The sequence below is a fragment of the Pan paniscus genome, chromosome 16 (genome assembly GCF_029289425.2).
Source record: "Pan paniscus chromosome 16, NHGRI_mPanPan1-v2.0_pri, whole genome shotgun sequence".
Lineage (NCBI taxonomy): Eukaryota > Metazoa > Chordata > Mammalia > Primates > Hominidae > Pan > Pan paniscus.
In genome coordinates this window covers 38,433,365-38,458,364 of record NC_073265.2, presented here as the reverse complement: position 1 = coordinate 38,458,364, position 25,000 = coordinate 38,433,365, and the positions used below count along the sequence as shown (strand labels likewise).

The 25,000-nt window shown below is 37.4% G+C and overlaps 1 protein-coding gene across 10 annotated transcripts in view; it reads right to left on the bottom strand.

Moving 5' to 3' along the window:
• The window catches only part of GALK2 (galactokinase 2), a 175,114-nt gene that overhangs the window by 112,051 nt on the left and 38,063 nt on the right, over window positions 1-25,000 (bottom strand). For 9 of the 10 annotated variants that reach the window (XM_008956851.4, XM_055098569.2, XM_055098568.2 and 6 more), the window contains exons 2-3: window positions 18,249-18,337; window positions 1,287-1,410 (exon numbers count right to left, since the gene is read on the bottom strand). In XM_008956851.4, coding sequence (XP_008955099.3) covers window positions 1,287-1,410; window positions 18,249-18,337 — 213 coding nt within the window. Of the gene's footprint in view, window positions 1-1,286; window positions 1,411-18,248; window positions 18,338-24,277; window positions 24,408-25,000 lie in introns of those variants that run through there. The other variant, XM_024925598.4, reaches the window with a different exon arrangement.

The following is a 25,000-nucleotide window of genomic DNA, read 5'->3' as shown; positions in this document are numbered from 1 at the left end:
AATCAAGCCTCCTGCCTCTAGCAGGGACTATATGTCTTGATAATTCACCTCTAATTGCCCAACTCATTCTTCATGCTCTTTCCTACTGCTCCTGGGACCATTTCTCAAATATACTACCTTCATCCAGGTCTGTCTCAGGATCTACTTTTGTGAAAAACGAAACTGAAACCACATATTCATTATTGTGGGAATGATTAAGTAAATTTTACTAAATCAAGATGACAAAATATTATGCACCGATTTTTAAATGTTCATACACAATGACACGAAAATATGTTTGACATAATGTGAGCTTTTCAAGGGTCCAAAATGCACACAAGATATGTTATCAAACATGCGAAATGAAAAGGAAAAACAGATCTTCTACAGTAAGTTCCATATAAAAGTAAAAAACTTCTACGTCTTGCACAAACTGGTATAGAGTCTTATCAAAAATATTTTCCGAATACATGAATGTTATTGCAGATAAACTAACCAATGAACAAGCCAAACATATAATATGCCAAATACAAGCCAAAATCTTTTTCTGTAATTATCAAGTCAAATCCATTATAATACATTAGAAGCAAGTAGAGTTTATCCCAGAAATGCAAAAAGGGCTCAACATTAGAAAATTCGTCAGACTAATTCACCATATTTTTAAAAAAACTGATCTTCAATTCTAAATAGACATTTAATTAAATTCAATACCCATTATTAAACTTTTTTAATCTTAGCAAACTAAGATTTTTTTTAAAGACTTTGTTAACTTGATAAAGCATATGTACTAGAAACTAACCTCTATTAGGCACCAGACTCTGTTTTATATGCTAGGGCATTGAAGAAGAGAGGCAACAATGCCTGAAGTCACAGAGTTTACAGTCTACTGGGTGACACAGGTAAATAAACAGATAATAATAATACAGCATAATAAGATGCTATGACAAGATACTTAGAAGGTGCCATAGTAACATAGGAAAACATCAGACCTGACTTTGCTGGAGATAATTAGATCAATAGATGATAAGTACCTATCGGACAAGGACAGAGTTATTTATCTTTGTATCACCTGGTATCTAAGACTATGTCTAGCACATGATAAGTCTTTGATAAATATTCCTTAAATGAACTGACAAATGAACAAAATGAACAAACAATAAATAATGGCCTTAGAATTTTTTTAATGTCAGGTACAAAATATCAATAAATTAAATGACCTGTTACAAATTTGATGTCTCCTAAAGAGTCCATTTGGGTACAAACAGAACCATACATACACACACACACTAGCAATTTTAAATACTCACGGATACAAGGGATTTGTATTGGCCAGTTGGAGAGCGTACGTTTTCACAGGTTCTACAGCTATTAGCACATCTTGTTCTACAGCCATAGGAAGAACAGAATATCCACAATAATCTATATGCTCTCCTAGAAAAAAGAGAAAGCTTTTTTAATCATTGCTAATATATAAAACAAAAGCACCTCAAGAAAGTTTACATACAGGAAAAAACTGACCATGAGCCAGGTTTTAACAGTAAATAAAAATAAAGGGAAGCAGAGCAAGATGGCCAAATAGAACCCTTCCATGATCTTACACCAAATTGAGCAACTACCTATGCAATAAACACCTTCATAAGAACCCAGAAAATTCAGGTGAGTACCTGAAAATCACAGTACCTGGTTTTAACATAACATCAGGGATAGAGGAATTGAAGAGGACAGGAAAGACAGTCTTGCATTGCCTACAGGATCCCTTCCAGCATGGACAGAGAAACTGTGTTTGGGGGAGGGAGGGTGAAGTGAGTGTGGGTCTTTGCACTGGAACTCAGTGCAGCCATGTTACAGAAAAACACAAAACAGCAGAACTCTGCTAGCACCCAAGGAGGGGGCATTTAGATCAGCCCTGGGCAAGACAGAATTCTCAATCTCAGCAGGAGGAACCTGAGTCCCAACCAACCTCACCTCTGGCTAACTAAACTGGCCTAGTGCCCAGAATAAGCTTAAGAGGCTGTCAGGCCGCAAGTACTGCAGTCCTTGGGCAAGCCCTGGTACTGCACCGGCCTTGGAGGCAGTAGACTTGGGATGTGTGACCAAGTGTGACACCAGCTGTGGCAGCCAGGGGAGTGCCTGATCGCATTGCACCCAACTCCAGGAAGTGCAGTTTGGGGAGAGATTCCTTTAGCTTAAGGAAAGAAGTGGGAAGAGTACAGAAGACTGTCTTGCAATTTGGGTACCAGCTCAGCCAAAGTAAAGCACCAAGGAGATTCCTGAAGCTGTCAATTCCAGGACTTAGTTCCTGGACCCACCCTCATTCAGAGGGAATCCACTGCCCTGAAGAGAAGAACCCAGTCTTGGCAGGATTCACCTGCTCACTAAAGATCCCTTGGGCCTTGAATAAACATCAGCAGTAACCAGGCAAGATCCAGTATTATACAGGCTTCAGGTGTGACCCAGCACAGTGCCAGCTGTGGAAGCCATGGAAGTGCTCTAGGCAGCCCAGTATGGAGACAGACTACTTCTGACTGGGAGGAGTAAAGGGAAGATATCAAGAGGACTTTGCCTGACAACCCAGAGAATTCTCCTTTACCTTACCCAAACTCATCAAGGCAGTGCCTCTAGATGTCAGGAAGAATTGCAGCATTCCTGGGCTTAGAGCACCTCCTTGTGCCGATATGCCCATACGGACCACAGGCTTAGAGCACAACACACTCAATCCCATTTGAATACATGAAAAGCCTTCTCAAGAATGAAGGGAACAAACAAGCCCAGACTACACAGACAAATAAATATCTAATTTGTCAATGCCCATAAGTGATGAATGTCCACAAGCATCAAGAGTATCCAGGAAAACATGACCTCATTAAATGAACTACAGAAGATACCAGTGACCAATCCCAGAAACATGGAGATGTATGTCCTTTCAGACAGAGAATTCAAAAGAACTGTCTTGAGGAAGCTCAACAAACTTAAAGATAACACAGGGAAGAAATTCATTATTCTACCAGAGAAATTTAACAACGAGATTAAAATAGTTTTTGAAATTTCAAACAGAAATTCTGCAGCTGAAAAATTCAACTGACAAACTCAAAAATGTCTCAGAGTCTCTCAACAGCAGAATCGATCAAGAAAAATAAATAGTGAACCTGAAGACAGGCTATATAAAAATACACAGTCAGAGGAGAGAAAAGAGAAATAATTTTAAAAGAATGAAGCCTCTCTACAAGATCTAGAAAATAGCCTAAAAGGGGCAAATCTAAGAGTTATTGGCTTTAAAGAGGATGTAGAGATAGAGAGATCAGGGTAGAAAGTTTATTCAGTGAAATACTGATAGAAAACTTTCCAAACCTAAGAAAAAATACAAATATTAAGGTATAAGAAGATCACACAACACCAAAAGGATTCAACCCAAATAAGACTAACTCAATTAATATATTAATCAAACTCTCAAAGGTCAAGGATAAAGAAAGTATCCTAAAAGCAGAAAAAGAAAAGAAGCAAAGAACATATAAAGGGGCTCCAATATGTCTAGTAGGAGACAACTCCGCAGGAAACTTAGAGGCCAAGAGAGAGGGGGAAGACATATTCAAAGTGTTGAAGAAAAACAACTTTTGAACTAGAATATTATTTCCAGTAAAATTATCCTTCAAACATGAAAGAGAAATACTTTCCCAGACAAACACAGCTGAGGGGTTTCAACAACACCAGACCTGTCTTGCAAAAAATGTTAAAGAGAGTTCTTCAATCTGAAAGAAAAGCACATTAATGTAAAAAAATATATATCACATGGTGGTACAGAACTCACTGGTAGTGGTAAATGAACAGATGAATACAGAATACTCTAACACTGTAACTATAGTGTTAAAACACTCGTATCTTAGTAGGAAGATTAAAAGACAAACCTATCAAAAATAGTAACTGAAACAGCTTTCTGAGCATAAAAAGATATAAACAGAGACAATCAAAAGTGACAAAGCAGCCGGGCATGGTGGCTCAAGCCTGTAATCCTAGCACTTTGGGAGGACAAGGCAGGAAGATCACGAGGTCAGGAGATCGAGACTATCCTGGCTAACATGGTGAAACCCCATCTCTACTAAAAATACAAAAAAAAAAAAAATAGCTGGGTGTGGTGGCAGGTGCCTGTAGTCCCAGCTACTTGGGAGGCTGAGGCAGGAGAATCGCTTGAACCCGGGAGGCAGAGGTTGAAGTGAGCCGAGATCACGCCACTGTATCCAGCCTGGGTGACAGAGTGAGACTCCATCTCAAAAAAAAAAAAAAGTGACAAAGTGAAGAAATGGGGTTAAGGTAAAGTTTTGGGGGTTTTTTTTGTTTTCTTTTTGCTGATTTCTTTTTTATTTTCATTGTAATCAGAGTTAAGCTGTCATCTGCTTAAAATAATTGGTTATGTTATTTGCAAGCCTCACAGTAACCACAAAACAAAAACCTGTAACAGATACAAAAAAAGTTGGGTTTTTTTGTTTGTTTGTTTGTTTTTGAGACAGACTCTTGCTCGGTCGCCCAGGCTGGAGTGCAGTGGCATGATCTCAGCTCACTGCACGCTCCACCTCCCGGGTTCATGCCATTCTCCTGCCTCAGCCTCCTGAGTAGCTGGGACTACAGGCACCCGCCACCATGCCCAGCTAAATTTTTTTGTATTTTTTAGTAGAGATGGGGTTTCACCGTGTTAGCCATGATGGTCTCGATCTCCTGACCCCATTATCCACCCGCCTCCGCCTGCCAACGTGCTGGGATTACAGGCGTGAGGCACCATGCCCAGCCCAAAAAAAGTTTTAAATAATAAATTAAAACATTGTCAGAAAAAGTCACTTTTACACAAAGGAAGACAAGAAGGAAGGAAGAGAGGACCAACAAAACAACCAGAAAATAAATAACAAAATGGCAGTAGTAAGTCTGTACCTTATAACTATAACATCGAATATAAATGGACTAAATTCCCAATAAAAGACAAAGTGGATGAATGGATTAAAAAAACAAAAACAATAAGCTAACCTCATCAATAAAGACATGCAGACCAAAAAAAATAAAATAAAATAGAAAAAGATATTCCGGAACACACACCAGGGCCAATTGTGGGGTGGAGGGGAAGGGGAGGAAGAGCATTAGGACAAATAGCTAATGCATGCGGGGCTTAAAACCTAGACGATGGGTTGACAGGTGCAGCAAACCACCATGGCACATGTATACCTAGGTATCAAACCTACACATTCTGCATTTATATCCCAGAACTTAAAGTAAAATTTTTAAAAAAAGAAAAAGATACTCCATACAAATGAAAACCAAACGAGAGCAAGAGTAGTTATGCATAAATAAACAGGATTCAAGATAAAAACTATAAAAAGAGATGAAGGTCATTATATAATGTCAAAGGAGTCAGTTCAGCAACAGGATATAACAATTGTAAATATATGTGCACCCAATGCTGGAGCACTCAGATATGTAAAACAAATATTATTAAAACTAAAAAGAAGGATAGATGCCTCTAGAATAATAGCTGGGGATTTCAAAACCTCACTTTCAGCCCTGGGGTATTTATCCAGGGAGAAAATCAACAAAGAAACATCAGACTTAATCTGCACTATAGAACAAATGGATATTTATAAAAACATTCCATCCAACAGCCCCAGAATACACATTCTTCTCATCAGTGCCCAGAATATTCTCCAGGATAGATCTTAAGTTAGACCACAAAACAAGTCTCAAAAAGTTCAAAAAAGTTAAAATAATATCAAGTAACTTCTCTGATCATAATGAAATAAAATTAGAAATAAACATGAAGAAAAACTTTGGAAACTAAGCAAACACTTGGAAAGTAAAAAATATGCTCCTGAATGACCAGTGGGCCAATGAAAAAATTAAGAAATTTTTAAATTTCATGAAACAATTGGGAGTGAAAAGACAACAGATCAAAATCTCCATGATACAGAAAGAGCAGTACAAAAAAGCACATTTAAAACAATAAACACCTACATCAAAAAGGTAGAAATATGTCAAATAAGCAACCTAAAGATGCATCTTAACAAATGAGAAAGGCAAAAGCAAATGAAATGCAGAATTAGTAGAGGAAAAGAATTCGGATCAGAGCAAAAATAAGTGAAATTGAAATTTAAAACTACAAAAAAAAATCAATGAAATTAAAAGTGGGTGTTTTGCAAACATAAACTAAATCAAAAAACCTTTAGCCACACTAAGTAAAAAAGAGGCCAGGTGCACTGGCTCACACCTGTAATCCCAGCACTTTGGGAGGGGAGGCCAAGGTGGGCAGATCACAAGGCCAGGCGTTCAAGACCAGCCTGGCCAACAGGGTGAAACCCCATCTCTACTAAAAATACAAAAATTATCCAGGCATGGTGGTGGACACCTGTAATCCCAGCTACTCGGGAGGCTGAGGCAGGACAATCACTTGAATCTGAGAAGTGGAGGTTGCAGTGAGTTGAGATAGCGCCACTGCACTCCAGCCTGGGCAACAGAGCGAGATTCCATTTCAAACAAAAAAGAAAAAGTAAAAAATAAAGAAGATTCAAATAAATAAAGTCAGAGAATTTTTTTTAAAGATATCATAACTGATAGCAGAGAGTCAAGGCATCATTAGAGACTATTATGAGCAACTATATACCAACAAATTAGAAAACCAAGAAGAAAGGGATCAATGCCTAGACCCATATGATATGGCTTGGATCTGTGTCCCCACCCAAATCTCATGTTGAAATGTAATACCTAATGCTGGAAGTGAAGCCTGGTGGGTGTTGATTGAATCATGGAGGTGGTTTCTAATGGCTTAACACAATCTCCTGAGTGTGGTTCTCATGATAGAGTTCTCACGAGATCTGATCGTTTAAAAGAGTACAGCACTTCCCCTCCCTCTCGTCCTCCTGCTCTAGCCATGTAAGGCGTGCCTCCTTCCCCTTTGTCTTCCACCATGCTTGTAAGTTTCCTGAGGCTTTCCCAGCCATGCTTCCTGTACAGCCTGCAAAATTGTGAGCCAATTAAACCTCTTTTTTTAAATAAATTATCCAGTCTCAGATACTTCTTTATAGCAGTGCAAGAGCAGATTAATACAGAAAATTGGTATCAGAAGTGGGGCATTGCTATAAAGATACCTGAAAATGTGAAAGCACCTTTGGAACTAGGTAAGTGGCAGAGGTTGGAACAGTTTGGAGGGCTCAGAAAAAAGATAGGACGATGAGGGAAAGTTTGGAACTTCCAAGAAACTTGTAGAATGGTTGTGTCCAAAATGCTGATAATAATATGAACAATGAAGTCCCAGCTAAAGAGGTCTCAGATGAAAATACAAAACTTTTTGAGAACTAGAGTAAAGGTCACTTTTGTTATGCTTTAGCAAAGAGTCTGGAGGCATTGTGCCCCTGCTCTGGGGACCTGTGGAACTTTGAACTTGAGAGTGATGATATCTGGTGAAAAAAATTTCTAAGCAGCAAAGCATTCAAGATGTAGTCTGGCTGCTTCTAACAACCTATGCTCTTATGCATAAGCAAAGAAATGACCTGAAACTGGAATTTATATTTAAAAGGGAAGCAGAGTGAACAAGTTTGAAAAATTTGAAGCCCAGCCATGTGGTAGAAATGAAAAGGCCGTGTGTGTGTGTGTGTGTGTGTGTGTGTGTGTGTGTGTGTGTGACGGCCAACATTGGGAAACCCCGTCTCTAGTACAAATACAAAAATTAGCCAGGCATGGTGGCACATGCCTGTAATCCCAGCTACTCAGGACGCTGAAGCGCAAGAATCACTTGAGTCCAGGAAGTGCAGGTTGCAGTGAGCCAAGATCGTGCCACTACACTCCAGCCTGGGCAACAGGGTGAGACTACATCTCGAAAGTTAAAAATAAAATAAAATAGGCCAGGCACGGTGACTCACGCCTGTAATCCTAACACTCTGGGAGGCCGAGGCGGGTGGATCACCTGAGGTCAGGAGTTCGCGACCAGCCTGGCCTTCGTGGTGAAACCCTGTCTCTACTAAAAATACAAAAAATTAGCCAAGCATGGTGGTGGGTGCCTGTAATCCCAGCTACTTGGGAGGCTAAGGCAGGAAAATCACTTGAATCTGGGAGGCAGACATTGCAGTGAGCTGAGATCGCACCATTGCACTCCAGCTTGGGCAACAAGAGCAAAACTCCATCTCAAAAAAATAATAATAATAAAATAAAATAAAATAAATCCTCAGCCACTAAAAAAAAGGTAGAAATTTTGCATATAAACAACCTAATGGTACATCTCTAGCAAAAACAATCCAAATCCAAAATTAGTAGAAGGAAAGAAATAATAAAGATCGGAGCAGAAGTAAATTTGAGACAAAAATTAATGAAATGAAAAGGTAAACATAATAGCAAATCTTTAGCTAGACTGAGAAAAAGAGAACACACAAATAAATAAAATTAAAAAAACAGAAAAGGAGACATTACAAGTGACACCACAAAATACAAAGGATCATTAAAGCCTATTGTGAACAACTATTATGCCAACAAATTGCAAAACCTAAAGGACATGCATAAGTTCCTGGACACATAAAACCTAAGAAGATTGAACCAGGTAGAAATAGAAAACCTGAACGCACCAATAACAAGGAACAAGATTGAAGCAACAGTAAAAAGTCTCCCAACGAAGAAATGCTCAGGACCAGAGGGCTTCACCCATGAATTCTACCAAACCTTTAAAGAAGAACTAACACCAATTCTTTTCAGACTTGCAAAAAAATTGAAAGGCAGGGAATTCTTTGAAACTATTCTATGAGGCCAGCATTATTCTGATACCAAAACTGAACAAGGACACAACAGAAAAAGAAAACTACAGGACAATATCTCAGTTGAACATATAATCAAAAATCCTCAATAAAATGTTGGCAAAATGAACCCAAGAGCCCATAAAAAGATTATATACCATGATCAAGTGGGATTAATCCTAGAAATGCAAGGAAGGGGTTCAACATACACAAATCCAAAAATACGATATATCACATCAACAGAATGAAGGACAAAACCCATATAATCTTTACAATCAATTCAGAAAAAGCATTTGATAAAATTCAACATTCTTTCATGATAAAAACTCTTAACATACTAGGTACAGAAGGAACATGTCTCAATACACAATAAAGGCCATATATGACAAACCCATAGCTAATGTCATACCAAATGAGGAAAAATGGAAAGCTTTTTGTCTAAGCACTAGAACAAGACAAGCATACCCAATTTCACCACTCTTATTCAAAATAGTACTGGAAGTCTGAGCCAGAGCAATCAGGCAAGAGAAAAATGTAAAGGGCATCCAAATTGGAAAGGAGGAAGTCAGATGGTCTCTACTTGTACACAACATGATCTTATACGTAGAAAAACCTAAAGACCACAAAAAGCTTTTAGAGCTGATAAATTCAGTAAAGTCGCAAGATACAAAATCAGTATTAAAAATAGCTAGTGTTTCATTCAATGTAAATGGCCCAAATGCTCCACTTAAAAGATAGAGAACCGCAAAAAGGATAAGGACTAACCAACCAACTATCTGCTGCCTTCAGGAGACTCACCTAATACATAAGGACTCACATAAACTTAAAGTAAAGGGGTAGAAAAAGGCATATCATGCAAATGGACACCAAAGCGAGCAGGGGTAGCCATTCTTATATCAGACAAAACAAACTTCAAAGCAAGAGCAGTTAAAAGAGACAAAGAGGGATATTATACAATGGTAAAAAGGCTTTGTCCAACAGGAAAATATCACAATCCTAAAGATATATGCACCTAACACTAGAGCTCCCAAATTTATAAAACAATTACTAATAGACCTAAGAAATGAGATAGACAGCAACACAATAATAGTGGGGGACTTCAATACTCCACTGACAGCACTAGACAGGTCATCAAGACAGAAAGTCAACAAAGAAACAATGGATTGAAACTATACCTTGGAACAAATGGACTTAACACATATATACAGAGCATTTCATCCAACAACCACAGAAAACACATCCTTTTCAACAGGGCATGGAACTTTCTCCAAGATAGACCATGTGATGGGCCACAAAACAAGCCTTAATAAATTTAAGAAAATTGAAATTATATCAAGCACTCTCTCAAACTACAATGAAATAAAACTGGAAATCAACTATAAAAGGAACCTTCAAAACCATGCAAATACATGGAAATTAAATAACCTGCTCCTAAATGAGCATTGAGTCAAAAATGAGATCCAGATGGAAATTTAAAACTTCTTTGAACTGAATGACAATAATGACACAACCTATCAAAACCTCTGGGATACAGCTAAGGCAGTGCTAAGAGGAAAGTTCATAGCCCTAAACACCTACATCAAAAAGTCTGAAAGAGCACAAACAGACAATCTAAGATCACACCTCAACAAACTAAAGAAACAAGAACAAACTAAACCCAAACACAGCAGAAGAAAGGAAATAACCAAGATCAGAGCAGAACTAAGTGAAATTGAAACAAACAAACAAACAAAATACAAAAGGTAAATGAAACAAAAAGATGGGTCTTTGAAAAGATAAAATTGGGCCGGTGCAGTGACTCACGCCTGTAATCCCAGCACTTTGGGAGGCTGAGGCGGGTGGACCACCTGAGGTCAGGAGTTCAAGACCAGCCTGACCAACATGGTGAAATCTCGTCTCTACTAAAAGTACAAAAATTAGCTGGGCATGGTGGTGGATGCCTGTAATCCTAGCTACTCAGGCTGAGGCAGGAGAAGCTTGAACCTGGGTGGTGGACATTGCAGTGAGCTGAGATCGCACCTCTGCACTCCAGCCTGGGTGACAAAAGCGAGACTCCGTCTCAAAAAAAGAAAAGAAAATGGATAGACCATTAGCAAGATTAACCCAAGAAAAGAAGAGAGAAAATCCAAATAACCTCACTAAGAAACAAAAGAGGAGATATTACAATTGATACCACTGAAATACAAAAGATCATTCAAGGCTACTATGAACACCTTTACATGAGTAAACTAGAAAACCTAGAATAGATGGATAAATTCCTGGAAAAAGACAACCCTCCTAGCTTAAATCAGGAAGAATTAGATACCCTGAACAGACCAATCACAAGCAGCGAGATTTAAATGGTAATTTAAAAATTACCAACAAAAAAAAAGTACAGGACCAGACAGATTCACAGCAGAACTCTATCAGACATTCAAAGAAGAATTGAAACCAATCCTTTTCACAGCATTCCACAAGACAGAGAAAGAAGGAACCTTTCCGAATTCATTTTACAAATTCATTTTATGAAGCCAGCATCACCCTAATATCAAAACCAGGAAAGGACATAACCAAGAAAGAAAACTACAGTTCAATATCCTTGATGAACATAGATGCTAAAATCCTTAACAAAATCCCAGCTAACCAAATCCAACAACATATCAAAAAGTTAATCTACCATGATCAAGTGGGTTTCACACCAGGGATGCAGGGATGGTTTAACATAGGCAAGTCTATAAATGTGATACACCACATAAACAGAATTGAAAACAAAAATCACATGATCATCTCAATAGATGCAGAAAAAGCATTCGACAAAATCCAGCAAGCTTTATGATTAAGACTCTCAGCAAAATTGACATAAAAGGGACATACCTTAATGTAATAAAAGCCATCTATGACAGACCCAAAGCCAACATAATATTGAATGAGGTAAAGTTGAAAGCATTCCCTCTGAGAACTGGGACAAGACTAAGATGCCCACTCTCACCACTCCTTTTCAACATGGTACTGGAGGTCCTAGCCAGAGCAATCAGACAAGAGAAAGAAATATAAGGCATTCAAATTGGTAAAGAGGAAGTCAAATTGTCACTGTTTGCTGATGATATGATCGTTTACCTTGAAAACCCTATGGACTCCTTCAGAAAGCTCCTGGAAATGATAAAAGAATTCAGCAAAGTTTCCAGATACAAGATTAATGTACACAAATATAGCTCTTCTATATACCAACAGCGACCAGAGAATCAAATGAAGAACTCAACCCCTTTTACAATAGCTGCAAAAAAATAAATAAATAAAAAATAAAATAAAATACTCAGGAATATACCTAACAAAGGAGTCAAAAGACCTCTACAAGGAAAACTACAAAACACTGCTGAAAGAAATCATAGACAACACAAACAAATGGAAACACATCCCATGCTCATGGATGGGTAGAATCAATATTGTGAAAATGACCATACTGCCAAAAGCAATCTACAAATTCAATGCAGTCCCCATCAAAATACCACCATCATTCTTCACAGACTTAGAAAAAACAATTATAAAATTCATATGGAACCATACATATGTAACTAACCTGCACATTGTGCACATGTACCCTAAAAAAGTATAATAATAATAAATAAATAAATAAAAATTCATATGGAACCAAAAAAGAGCCTGCATAGCAAAAACAAGACTAAGCAAAAAGAAACAAATCTGGAGGCACCACACTACCTGATTTCAAACTATACCATTAGGCCATAGTCAACCAAAACAGCATGGTACTAGTATAAAAATAGGCACGTAGACCAATGGAACAAAATAGAGAACCCACAAATAAACCCAAATACTTATAGCCAACTGATCTTCAACAAAGCAAACAAAATCAAAAAGTGGGGAAAGGACACCCTTTTCAACAAATTGTGCGGGGATAATTGGCTAGCCACATGTGGGAGAATGAAACTGGATCCCCATCTCTCACCTTACACAAAAATCAACTCAAAATGGATTAAGGACTTAAACCTAAGATATGAAACTAAAAAAATTCTAGCAGATAACATTGGATAAACCCTTCTAGACATTGGCTTAGGCAAGGATTTCGTGACCAAGAACCCAAAAGCAAATGCAATAAAAGCAAAGATAAACAGCTGGGACCTAATTAAACTAAAGAGCTTTTGCATGGCAAAAGGAACAGTCAGCAGAGTAAAAAGACAACCTACAGAGTTGGAGAAAATCTTCACAATCTATACATTTGACAAAGGACTAATGTCCAGAATCTACAATGAACTCAAACAAATCAGTAAGAAAAAAACAAACCATCCCATTCAAAGAGTGGGCTAAGGACACGAATAGACAATTCTCAAAGGAAGATATAGAAATGGCCAACAAACATATGGAAAAATGCTCAACATCACTAATGATCAGGGAAATGCAAATCAAAACCACAATGTGATACCACCTCACTCCTGCAAGAATGGCCATAATCAAAAAATCAAAAAAGAGTAGATGTTGGTGTGGATGTGGTGAACAGGGAACACTTCTACACTGCTGTTGGGAATGTAAAGTAGTACAGCTGCTATGGAAAACAGTGTGGAGATTCCTTAAAGAACTAAAAGTAGAACTACCATTTGATCCAGCAATCCCACTAATGGGTATCTACTCAGAGGAAAAGAAGTCATTATTTGAAAAAGATATGTGCACACGCATGTTTATAGTGGCACAATTCACAATTGCCACTATATGTCATTGGTATTATGGAACCAACCCAATCGTGGAACCAACCCAAATGCCCATCAATCAACGAGTGGATAAAGAAACTGTGGTATATATACAATGGAATACTATGCAGCCATAAAAAGGAATGAATTAACAGTATTTGCAGTGACCTGGATGAGACTGGAGACTATTATTCTAAGTTAAATAACTCAGAAATGGAAAACCAAACATTGTATGCTCTTACTGATATGTGGGGGCTAAGCTATGAGGATGCAAAAGCATAAGAATTAGGTAATGGACATCGGGGACTTGCGAGGAAGAGTGGGAGGGGAGCGCGGGATAGAAGACTACAAATACAGTGCAGTGTATGCTGCTTGGGTGATGGGTACACCAAAATCTCACAAATCACCACTAAAAAACATATTCATGTAACCAAATACCACCTGTACCCCAATAACTTATGGAAAAATAAGATTTTAAAATAATAAATAAAAGTACTTTGAAAAAATTTTAAAAATCACTAGTGTTTCTATACACCAATAACAGACTACCTGAAAAAGAAATCAAGCAAGCAATCCCATTTGAAATAGCTAAAAAAAATGAATATCTAGGAATAAATTTAACCAAGGTGATAAAAGACCTGTACAATGAAAACAATAAAACACTGATGAAAGAAATTGAAGAGGATACAAAAAAATGGAAAGACATCCCACATTCTTGGACTGGAAGAATTAATATTGTTAAAATGACCATACTACTACAGATTCAATGCAATTCCTCGTATGATACCAATGACATTCTTCACAGAAATAAAAAAAAAATTCTAAAATTTGTATGGAACCACAAAAGACCCCAAATAACCAAAGCAATCCTGAGCCAAAAAAAAAAATAAAAGAAGAAGAAGAAGAAAAGAAAAGCTGGAGGCATCACACTATCTGACTTCAAATATACTACAAAGCTATAGTAATACTATGGTTTGGGCGTAAAAACAGACATACAGACCAATAGAACAGAATAGAGAACCCAGAGCTAAATCCATGTATTTACGGCCAACTGATTTTCTTTTTTTTTTTTTTTTTTTTTTTTTTTTGAGACAGAATCCTGCTGGAGTGCAGTAGTGGTTTGATCTCGGCTCACTGCAGCCTCCGCCTCCCAGATTCAAGAGATTCTCGTGCCTCAGCCCCCTGCATAGCTGGGATTACAGGTGTGTGCCACCACACCCAGCTAATTTTTGTATTTTTAGCAGAGACGAGGTTTCATGATGTTGGCCAGGCTGCTTTCAAACTCCTGACCTCAAGTGATCCACCCTCCTCGGCTTCCTAAAGTGCTGGGATTACAAGTGTGAGCCACCATGCCTGGCCAAGGCCAAATGATTTTCAACAAAGTTACTTTCATTCATAGGGAAAAGGACAATCTGTTTAATAAATGGTGATGGAAAAACTAGATATCCATATGCAAAAGAATAAAAATAGGCCCCAATATCTCACCATTTATAAAAATGAATTTAAAATGGATTAAAGACTTAAACATCAGAACTGAAACTATGAAACTACTAGAAGAAAACATAAAGGAAACACTTCAAGACATTGGTCTAGGCAAAGATTTTATGAATAAGACTATAAAAGCACAGGCAAAGAAACAAAAATAGACAAATAAAATTATATCAAACTAAAAAGCTTCTGCACAGCAAAGGAAACCTTCCAATAGAGTGAAGAGACAACCTGTTGAAAGGGATAAAATATTTGTAAACTATTCACCGAACAAGGAATTAATCTCCAGAATATATAAAAAACTTAACAGTAGTAAAACAAATATTCCAATTAAAAAATTGGCAAATGGTCTGGGTGTGGTGGCTCACACCTGTAATCCCAGCACTTTGGGAGGCCAAAGTGGGCAGATCATCTGAGGTCAGGAGTTCAAGACCATCCTGGCCAACATGGTGAAACCCCATCTCTACTAACAATACAAAAATTAGCTGGGCATGGTGGCACGTGCCTGTAGTCCCAGCTACTCGGGAGGCCGAGGTAGGAGAATTGCTCGAACCCAGGAGGTGGAGGTTGCAGTGAGCCCAGATCGTGCCACTGCACTCCAGCCTGGGCAACAGAGAGAGACTCTGTCTCAAAATAAATAAATTAATAAAATAAAATAAAATAAAAATTGGCAAATGATCTAAATAGACATTTCTAAAAAGAAGACATACAAATGACTTACAATCATAGAAAAATGCTCAACATCACTAATAATCAGGAAAATGGAAATCAAAACCACCAGGAGATATTATCTCATTTCAGTTAGGATGACTATTATCAAAAAGACAAAAAATAATAAGTGTTAGAGAGAATGCAGAGAAATAAGAATTCTTCTACACTGTTGGTGGGAAAGTAAATTAGTATAGCCATATGGAAAAACAGTATGAAGGCTCCTCAAAAAACTAAAAATAGAACCACCATATGATCCAGCAATCCCATTACTAGGTATATATCCAAAGAAAAGGACATCAGTATGTCAAAGAGATATGTGGCTCTCTTGTTTATTGCAAAACTATTCACAATAGTCAAGATACAGAATCAACATAAATGTCCATTCACAGATGAATGGATTTTTAAAATGTGGTGTATGTGTGCAATGGAATACTATTCAGCCACCTAAAAGAGTGAAATCCTGTTATTCACAGCAACATGGATGAGCTTAGAGGACATTATGTTAAGTGAAATAAGTCAGGCACAGAAAGATACATACCTCATGTTCTCACTCATATATGGAAGCTAAAAGAGTTGATCTCATAAAAATAGAGGATAAATTAATGGTTACTAGAGGCTGGGAAGGATAACATGTAGTGAGGGCAGCAAGGGCAGGTAGGGAGAGGTCAGTTAACAGACACAAGAGGCCAGGTGTGGAGGCTCACGCCTGTAATCTCAGCACTTTGGGAGGCCAAGGCAGGTGGATCACTTGAGGTCAGGAGTTCGAGACCAGTCGGGCCAATATGATGAGATCCCATCTCTACTAAAAATACAAAAATTAATCAGGTGTGGTGGTGCACACCTATAGTCCCAGCTACTTGGGAGGCTGAGGCAGGAGAACCACTTGAACCCAGGAGGCAGAGGTTGCAGTGAGCCGAGATGGAGCCACTGTACTGCAGCCTGGGTGACAGAACAAAACTCCATCTCAAAAAAAAAAAAAAAAAGTCAAAACAGTCATAAGTTGAGCCATCATTAAGTCAGGGACCTTTACAAGCCTGTACTTGTAAGTTCAGTATCTTTTTGTGGAAAATGAGCAACTTACTAAATCTTACGAAAGGGAGTACATCCTCTATTCTACAACTTCTAGTTTCCATCCTTGAAAACAAACCAAAAAAGTAATACTCATTGGAAATAATAAAATGATAAAATGAAACTAAGGTATCCTTTTTATGAAATTACCTGCTATAATAGTATAAACAAAAAGAGAAAATTGTTAAATAAATTCTATTAATTTAGTAAGCTATCATCAAGTCATTAAAATAATTATGAGCACTATACAGAACCACAGTGCTGTGGTTTGAATGTCTCCTCCAAAACTCATACTGAAATTTAATTGCCATTGTGACAATATTAAGAGGTGGGACCTTTAAGAGGTGATTAGATCATGAGAGCTCTCCCCTCAGGAACAGATTAATGCCACTATCTCCGGAGTGGGTTAGTGACCTCAGGAGTGGGTTCCTGATCGAAGGATGAAGTTCAGCACACATGGCTTTCTATGTCTTGCATGATCTCTTGCCCTCTTGCCCTTCCACCATAGAATAACTCAATAAGAAGGCCAGGCACGGTGGCTCATGCCTGTAATCCCAGCACTTTGGGAGGCTGAGGCAGGTGGATCACCTGAGATCGGGAGTTCGAGACCAGCCTGACCAACATGGAGAAACCCTGTCTCTACTAAAAATACAAAAAATTAGCCAGGCATGGTGGCACATGCCTGTAATCCCAGCTACTCGGGAGGCTGAGGCAGGAGAATCACTTGAACCCGGGAGGCAGAGGTTGCAGTGAGCCGAGACTGCACCATTGCACACCAGCCTGGGCAATAAGAGCAAAACTCCATCTCAGAAAAAAAAGAGAATAACACAGTAAGAAGGCCATCACCAGATGTGAGTACCATGATATTGAACTTCTCTGCCTCCAGAATCACGAGCCAAATAAACTTCTATTGTTGATAAATTACCCCATCTGTGGAATTCTGTTATACCAGCAGAAAATGGAAATAGATACATGGAAATATTTATGATATATTAAATGAAAAAAAGATACAAATGGTATGTAGTCTAAGTACAACTATGTCAATTATTATATATAAGGACATTGATAAAATGATAGTAAACAAAATGTTGAAAGGTTGTGTTATTTACCACTAAAAAGTAGTAAAATTCAAAGTACTTCACAGGATAAACAAAAGATAAATTCATCTAGAAGGGCTGCAAATTCTGGACCACACTTTTAGTAGCAAGGAATTTTAAGGTTTCCCTGTGCTCCTCTAACCCAGTGAGTAAATATAAAACCATCAAAACTACTTACCACAGTCTAAAATTTTAACCTGTGGCCTAGAAAAATATTTTCATTTTTTATGAAAACAATATTAACAACTTGGTTTCAACAAATTAATACATTTAAAAAACAAATGAACAATACTAATAACATGGATTGGGAAAGATAAAAGTAAAGTGTGTTCCTTATGCAAAGGCACATCTTACTATTAGTAGATACATGTGAAATATTCTATTTTGGGAAAAATTAAGAAAGAAATATATTTTTAAAAATTTAGATCTTACCAAAGGATGAAGAAAAAAATTAAGAGAAGGAACTTTTGAAATACCTATTATGTTGACTCTTCCTGGTGCTCGAACATAAAACTTGGGAATAGATCCAAACTTGGAGTTAAACATCTCCTTTAGCTTCAGTAACCTGAAAATAAAAGTACAATATTTCAGAATATCATATAACAGAAAATCCGTAACATAACATACACACACATACATACACACACACACACACACACACACACACTCCATATGCCTGCCACCATTAATTATTCCTTAAAAGAATAAAAGCAAAATTTCCTAGTGACATACTTCCTTGAAAATCCCAAGATGAACAATACTGTAATCTCTAAATGGCACAAAAGTATAGCTAAGCACACTGAAGAATTTAAAAGTTAAGATTGATATACCCAACAGAAAAAGCTATTTTCTTCCCTTTTGAAGAATGTAGTTTCTGTATACTTTTTTGGTGACATTCAGGGAAGAATCTCTTTACATTAAAAGTGTACCATGCGGTAGTATATTTGGTTTCCTAAGGCTGTCATAACGAAGAACTATAAACTGGATGGCTTAACACAACAGAGATTTATAATCACAATTCTGCAGCCAGAAGTCTAAAATCAGAGGTCAGTAGTACCTCTGAAAGCTGTAGAGGAGAATCATTTCTTCCCTGCCTCTTTCTACCTTCTGGTAGCAGCCGTCAATCCTTGGTGTTCCTTGGCTTACAGCTTTATTACTCTAATCTCTGCCGTGTCATCACATGGCATTCTGTCTGTTTTTCCTTCTTGTAAGGACACCAGTCATATTGGATTAAAGTCCATCCACTCTAATTGAGTATGACCTCATCTTAATTCATTACATTTGCAAAGATGCTAGTCCAAATAAGGTCATATTCTGCAGTTTCAAGTAGATATGAATTTGGGGGGTTATACTGTCTAACTCAGAACATGTAGTCAAATGAAGACTAGACTGGGTATCAGGAAACCACAGTTCTAATTCTAATGAGACCTCTAATTCAATGTCAAAGTTCGGCAAATCATTTTCTCTTGGCCTCTCTTCTCTAAAATTTGAGAATTTGAACTAGATATTCCTCATAGGTCCCTTCCAGATCCAAAATTCTTGTAATATATTTAATAACTTGATACTCTCAAATTATCTCAAGTCAATTCTGTGAATAGCCCTCATTATTTGTAGTCCCACATCATATTGTATCTGGGTAATAACACCAGGATGATAAACATTTATTAAAGCCTAATATATTCAGGAAATTAATTACTTAAGAAACAGAGACCCGCACCCAAAAAACCTCAAGAAAATGTAATAAAATAATAGAAAAATATGTTGAATATTGTTGGAAGTTATTCAAGCTCGTCTCTTGGGAATTGAATAGTCATCAGAAACTGTTTATACTAGTTTCTTTGGCTCTCTTCCTGCCTCATTCTCTTGTTGCTCCAAAGACACCATTATAAACTTCTCTCTGCTCAGTACTGGGCATTCCACCTACCTCTGTGAACCTCTTAGTTTCTGCTCCTCCATACCTTCAGTTTTCATGACACTGTGGCCTTGACTCTACAAGACTTAACAGCTCCAGCGTCCTATACTAACTGATTACGTTTCTGTGTCCTTTCGTTCAAATTCTCAAAAGATATAATCAGCTTGGCAGAGTTTAGGTCCTGTATCCATACAGGAAAGATAAATTCATCTGTGGCCAAAGGGTGAGGTCATTTAGTAAAAATAAGCTCACTTGTTTTAGTTACAAATATGGTCACTTGTGTTTACTCCTTCAGCAGAGGCTGTGGATGAGAACACAAGATTGCAGCAGGGAGACAATAACTGATATCGCTAGCATATCACTCAAAATACATCTACTGGACTACCTGGTAGATGCGGCTGCCTAAATCTTTCTCTATACATCCTCAAAAAACAAAACAAGAACAAATAAAAGTATACAAAAACTTTGTCTTCAGTATAACTAGAAGACGAAATGCCAAACTTTAAGTTATCTATAATAGGGGGAAAAAAGAAGAAGGGAGAAAAGAAGACCATAGTGAACTACAAAACATTAGTGAACTACAAAACATAGTGAAACAAAAATTAAGCAAAAAAGCCGGACGCCCTGGGTGTGCCTATAGTTCCAGCTACTCTGGAGGCTAAGGCAGAAGGATCGCTTGAGCCTAGAAGTTCTGGGCTGTGGTGCGCTACGCTGTCCAGGTGTCTGCACTAAGTTGGGCTTCAGTAAGGTGACCTGTGGGGGCCAAGGGATTATCACGTTGCCTAAGGAGGAGTAAACCAACCTAGGAGGGAAATGGAGCAGGTCAAAACTGCCGCACTGATCAACGGCAAGATCCTGCCTGCGAGTAGCCACTGCACTCTAGCCTGGGCAACATGAGACCTTGTCTTTGGAAAAAAAGGAAAGAATGAAAGAGGAAGGAAGGAAGGGAGGGAGGGAGGGAGGGAGAGGGGAGGGGAAGAGGGGGAGGAAGGGAAAATTGAGTAAAATAAAGAGAAAAGAAGGGAGCCACCAAAACTAAGATTAATCTAAAACTACTACTAGAAAGAAAAAGTCCACCTATTAAAAAACGTGAAGTGTAGGAAAGAAAAAGAGGAAAGTAGAATAAGCTCATTGATTACTAAATAGGCAAGAGGTAAAAGTTAAAAGATACCAAAAAAAACTGACAAAGCAATGATTTTTTTTAAGTTATAGTACAGGCATATACAAGGATATTATTAAACAAACAAACAAAAACAAAGAACAGGGCCTGTGCAGTCAGGTAGACCTGGGCTTAAAACTGTTCTCTACACATGATGAAATTCATTAATCTCATTCACCTTTAAATAGGATAGAAACATGTATCCCATAGATTTGTTGGGAAGATTAATAAGGTCATTTGGAACAGTGTCCAGCCCGGCATTGGCATGAAGTATGTGTTTAATAAATGGTAGTTATGATTATATCTTAGTTCCTGGGTTCAATATCATTTCCAGTCTGTAGCAGGTGAATAAGAATACATCACAAGCTGGGATTACAGGCCCAGGTGGAGGTTGCAGTGAGCAGAGGCCACGCCATTGCACTCCAGCCTGGGCAACAAGAGCGAAACTCCATCTCAACAACAACAACAAAAAAAGAATACATCACAAGCAATGAGAGATGGTAGGTAATTAAGTGTTTAGCTTGTGTCAGGAGAGTTAGTAATGTTAGTGCACTGGGTAATTTTAATGATGCTGTTGATAAATCTTGCTGCTCTCTGCCCAGCTTCTTCTATTTTATAGAGAAGTTTGTTGAAACAACTGAGGTTATTTGTCTGGATTTGAGATAGAATGACATAAAATATTAGTGCTTTTCCACAGCCACCACTGGGAAAAAAAAAACTGACAAAGCAGATAGTAGAAGTTAAATAAGAAAATATTCCCCTATTTTCTAAGGGTGTTTTAAAAATATAAGTACAAAGGTAACCAATAAAACAAAAATATAAATCTTAAATACCACAGAAATTTCAAAACTAAAGGAGAAAAGAAAAATATCTGGTAGATAAAGAAAAACATAAAATGTATCATAGTATATAATTACAGGTTGAGCATCCCTAATTCAAAATTTCAAAATCCAAATCATTCCAACATTTGAAGCTTTTTAAACACAGACATGACGTTATAAGTGGAAAATTCCACATTTAAGTATTTAACACAAACTTTCATAAATAAAATTATTTAAAATATTGTATAAAACTACCTTCATGCTATGTGAATAAAGCATATATGAAACAAATAAATTTCATGTTGAGATTTGGGTGCTATCCCCAAGATATCTCATTATGTATCTGTAAATATTCCAAAATCCAATAAATCTGAAATCTGAAAAACTTCTAGTCTCAAACATTTTGGATAAGGGATACTCAACCTGTATAAAATAATATGACAGAACTGAAATCAAACATATTAGTCACATTAATAAATGTGAATGAGCCTCAACTATTAAAACATAAAGATTTGCAATTTTGCTCCTAAAATAGGACTGAATGTATTATGCTGAATACTAGACACATAACTAAAACAAGGTGATTCCGAAAGACTAAATATCAAGAAATGGGCAAAGGTATTATAGGCAAATGAAAACAATAAGAAAACAAGTAGTAATCCTGATCAAAATTGTAGAATTTAAGCTTACACATTAAATGTGCATAGAAGGATACCTTTCTTTAGAGAGTGAGAGACAGGGACTCGCTCTGTTGCCCAGGCTAAAGTTCAATGGGCAGTGGCATGATCACAGCTCGCTGCAGCCTAGAACTCCTGGGCTCAGGCAATCCTGTGGTCTCAGCCTCAGCAGAACTACAGAGGCATGCTGCCATGCCTAGCTAAAATATTTTTTAATTTTTTGTAGAGGCATAGTCTCACTATGTTGCCTAGGCTGGTCTCAAACTTCTGGCTTCAAGTGATCCTCCTGCCTCAGCCTACCAGAAGGATATTTCTTAATGCTGAGAGCCACAAATCAAAATGAAGATATGGCAGTTAAGAAATATCCCAAATGAAACAGTAATTACTTGTATAAGGCAAAACTATAAGGCAATGTAAGGAAATACAGGTAGAAATACATTAATAATAAGAGATTATAAGACACCTTAGTAGATCAAGGAGTCCAAAAACACAGAGAAAAGACTCAATAAACTTGATAAAGTAAATTTTATGGATGTATACATATATCAAACATTTTACCCTGATAATAGGCAATAAAACTTCTCAAGAGTACATGGAACATTCACAAATACTGATCATATATTTGGTTACAATGAAACATTAGTAAATTCCATAAAGTAGAAATAATACAAACAACACTCAATGCAATAGAACTAGAAATTATTAACAAGAAAAATAACAAAAAGGTCTTCCTACCTGCAAATTTCTTAAGTGTCTTTTAAACAACTCTTGGGTGAAAGGGGAAATGAAGTGAAAGATAGAATCTAAAAATAATGATAACATTAAAAGCTCTACTCATAAAAAATATATGGGATACATTTAAAGCAGTCAGAAAACTCCATAGCTCTAAACACTTTAGCAGTAAAAATGAAAAATGATAATAGAAAACTAAATTCTCAGCTCCATAAGCTAGAAAATAAACAAAAAGAATGACACAAAAAAGATAAGAACAGAAAGTAATGATATGGGGAGTAGAAAACAGCAGACCTAAAAATTCAAAGCCTGCGGTTTTAGGAAAAAAGTTAACAAAATAAGCCATTAGCTAATGAATTAATAATATGGGGTATAAAGCACAAATGTACAAAATAAAAAAATAACAAAGGGAAAATACTACTAAACAGAAGACTTTTTTTTAAATAAGAAATGACTTTGCAGACCTCTATCCAAATATATCAGAAACTATAATAGTCTGATTCCATTTTTGATGTTTGACTACTGCCAGCTTTTAGACCTTAACTCTCCCTCTTTCCCCTTTCTACCTAACATTAAGCAAAGGGATAAAAAAAAAAAAAAGCCCCTCTCTTTTGCCACCAGCCAAACCACATGTAGAAATCCTCTCCCTGGCTCTACCCTCTAACCATCATAAAAACCCCAAGTCAGTCTCCTTTCCCTGCTCTTTCAAACCAGTTTTGGACCAGCTTAGGCAACCTGCCATGCTCCCCCAGAAAGCCTTATAATGTCAGTAGTAAATTTCTGGAAAACCACAGAGAAGTAATGATAAAACCAACTTGAATAATAAAAGAATTCACTAAGGTAACAGGATGTAAGATTAATATACAGAAATCAGTAGACTTCATATGCGAAAACAAAAACCAATTAGAGACTAGAATGGTAAAGAAAATATACTTAATGTTAGCACCGAAAAACACTAAATGCTTACAAACAAACTTAATAAACATGCAAAATCTATTTAAGAAAAGTTTTTAAACATTCTTGAAAGACAAATAGACTTAAAGAAACGGGCTGGGCACTGTGGCTCATGCCTGTAATCCCAGCACTTTGGGAGGCCGAGGCGGGTGGATCACGAGGTCAGGAGTTCCAGACCAGCCTTGCCAACATAGTGAAACACCATCTCTACTAAAAATACAAAAAATTAGCCCGGCATGGTGGCACGCACCTGTAATCCCAGCTACTCCGGAGGCTGAGGCAGGAGAATCACTTCAACCCAGGAGGCGGAGGTTGCAGTGAGCCAAGATCGTGCCACTTGCACTCTAGCCTCCAGCACAGGTGACAGAGCGAGACTCCATCTCAAATAAAATAAAAAAAAAAGAAATGAAAAGATATCCCTGTTTTGGATAAGATGATACAACATCATAAAGATGTAGTTCTCCCAAAGTTAATTTACAAATTCAACTAAATCTCCCAAAAAATACCAATAAGCTTTTCTTATGGAGATAGACAAGTTAGCTAAAAAGACCTTACGAAAAACAAATATGTAGCCAGGCACGGTGGCTTATGCCTGTAATCCAAGCATTTTGGGAAGCCAAGGCAGGCGGATCACCTGAGGGCAGGAGTTCAAGACCAGCCTGACCGACATGGAGAAACCCCGTATCTAGTATAAATACAAAATTAGCTGGGCATGGTGGCACATGCTTGTAATCCTAGCTACTCGGGAGGCTGAGGCAGGAGAATCGCTTAAACTTGGGAAGCAGAGGTTGCGGTGAGCCAAGATTGCACCATTCCACTCCAGCCCAGGCAATAACAGTGAAACTCCATCTCAAAAAAAAAAGAAAAAAGAAAAGAAAAACAAATATGTAACAATAGTGGGCAAAACACTAAAAAAAGAAAAAACAAAAACAAAAAAACCCTGTTTTGAGAGAGGAGTAACCTTACCAAACAT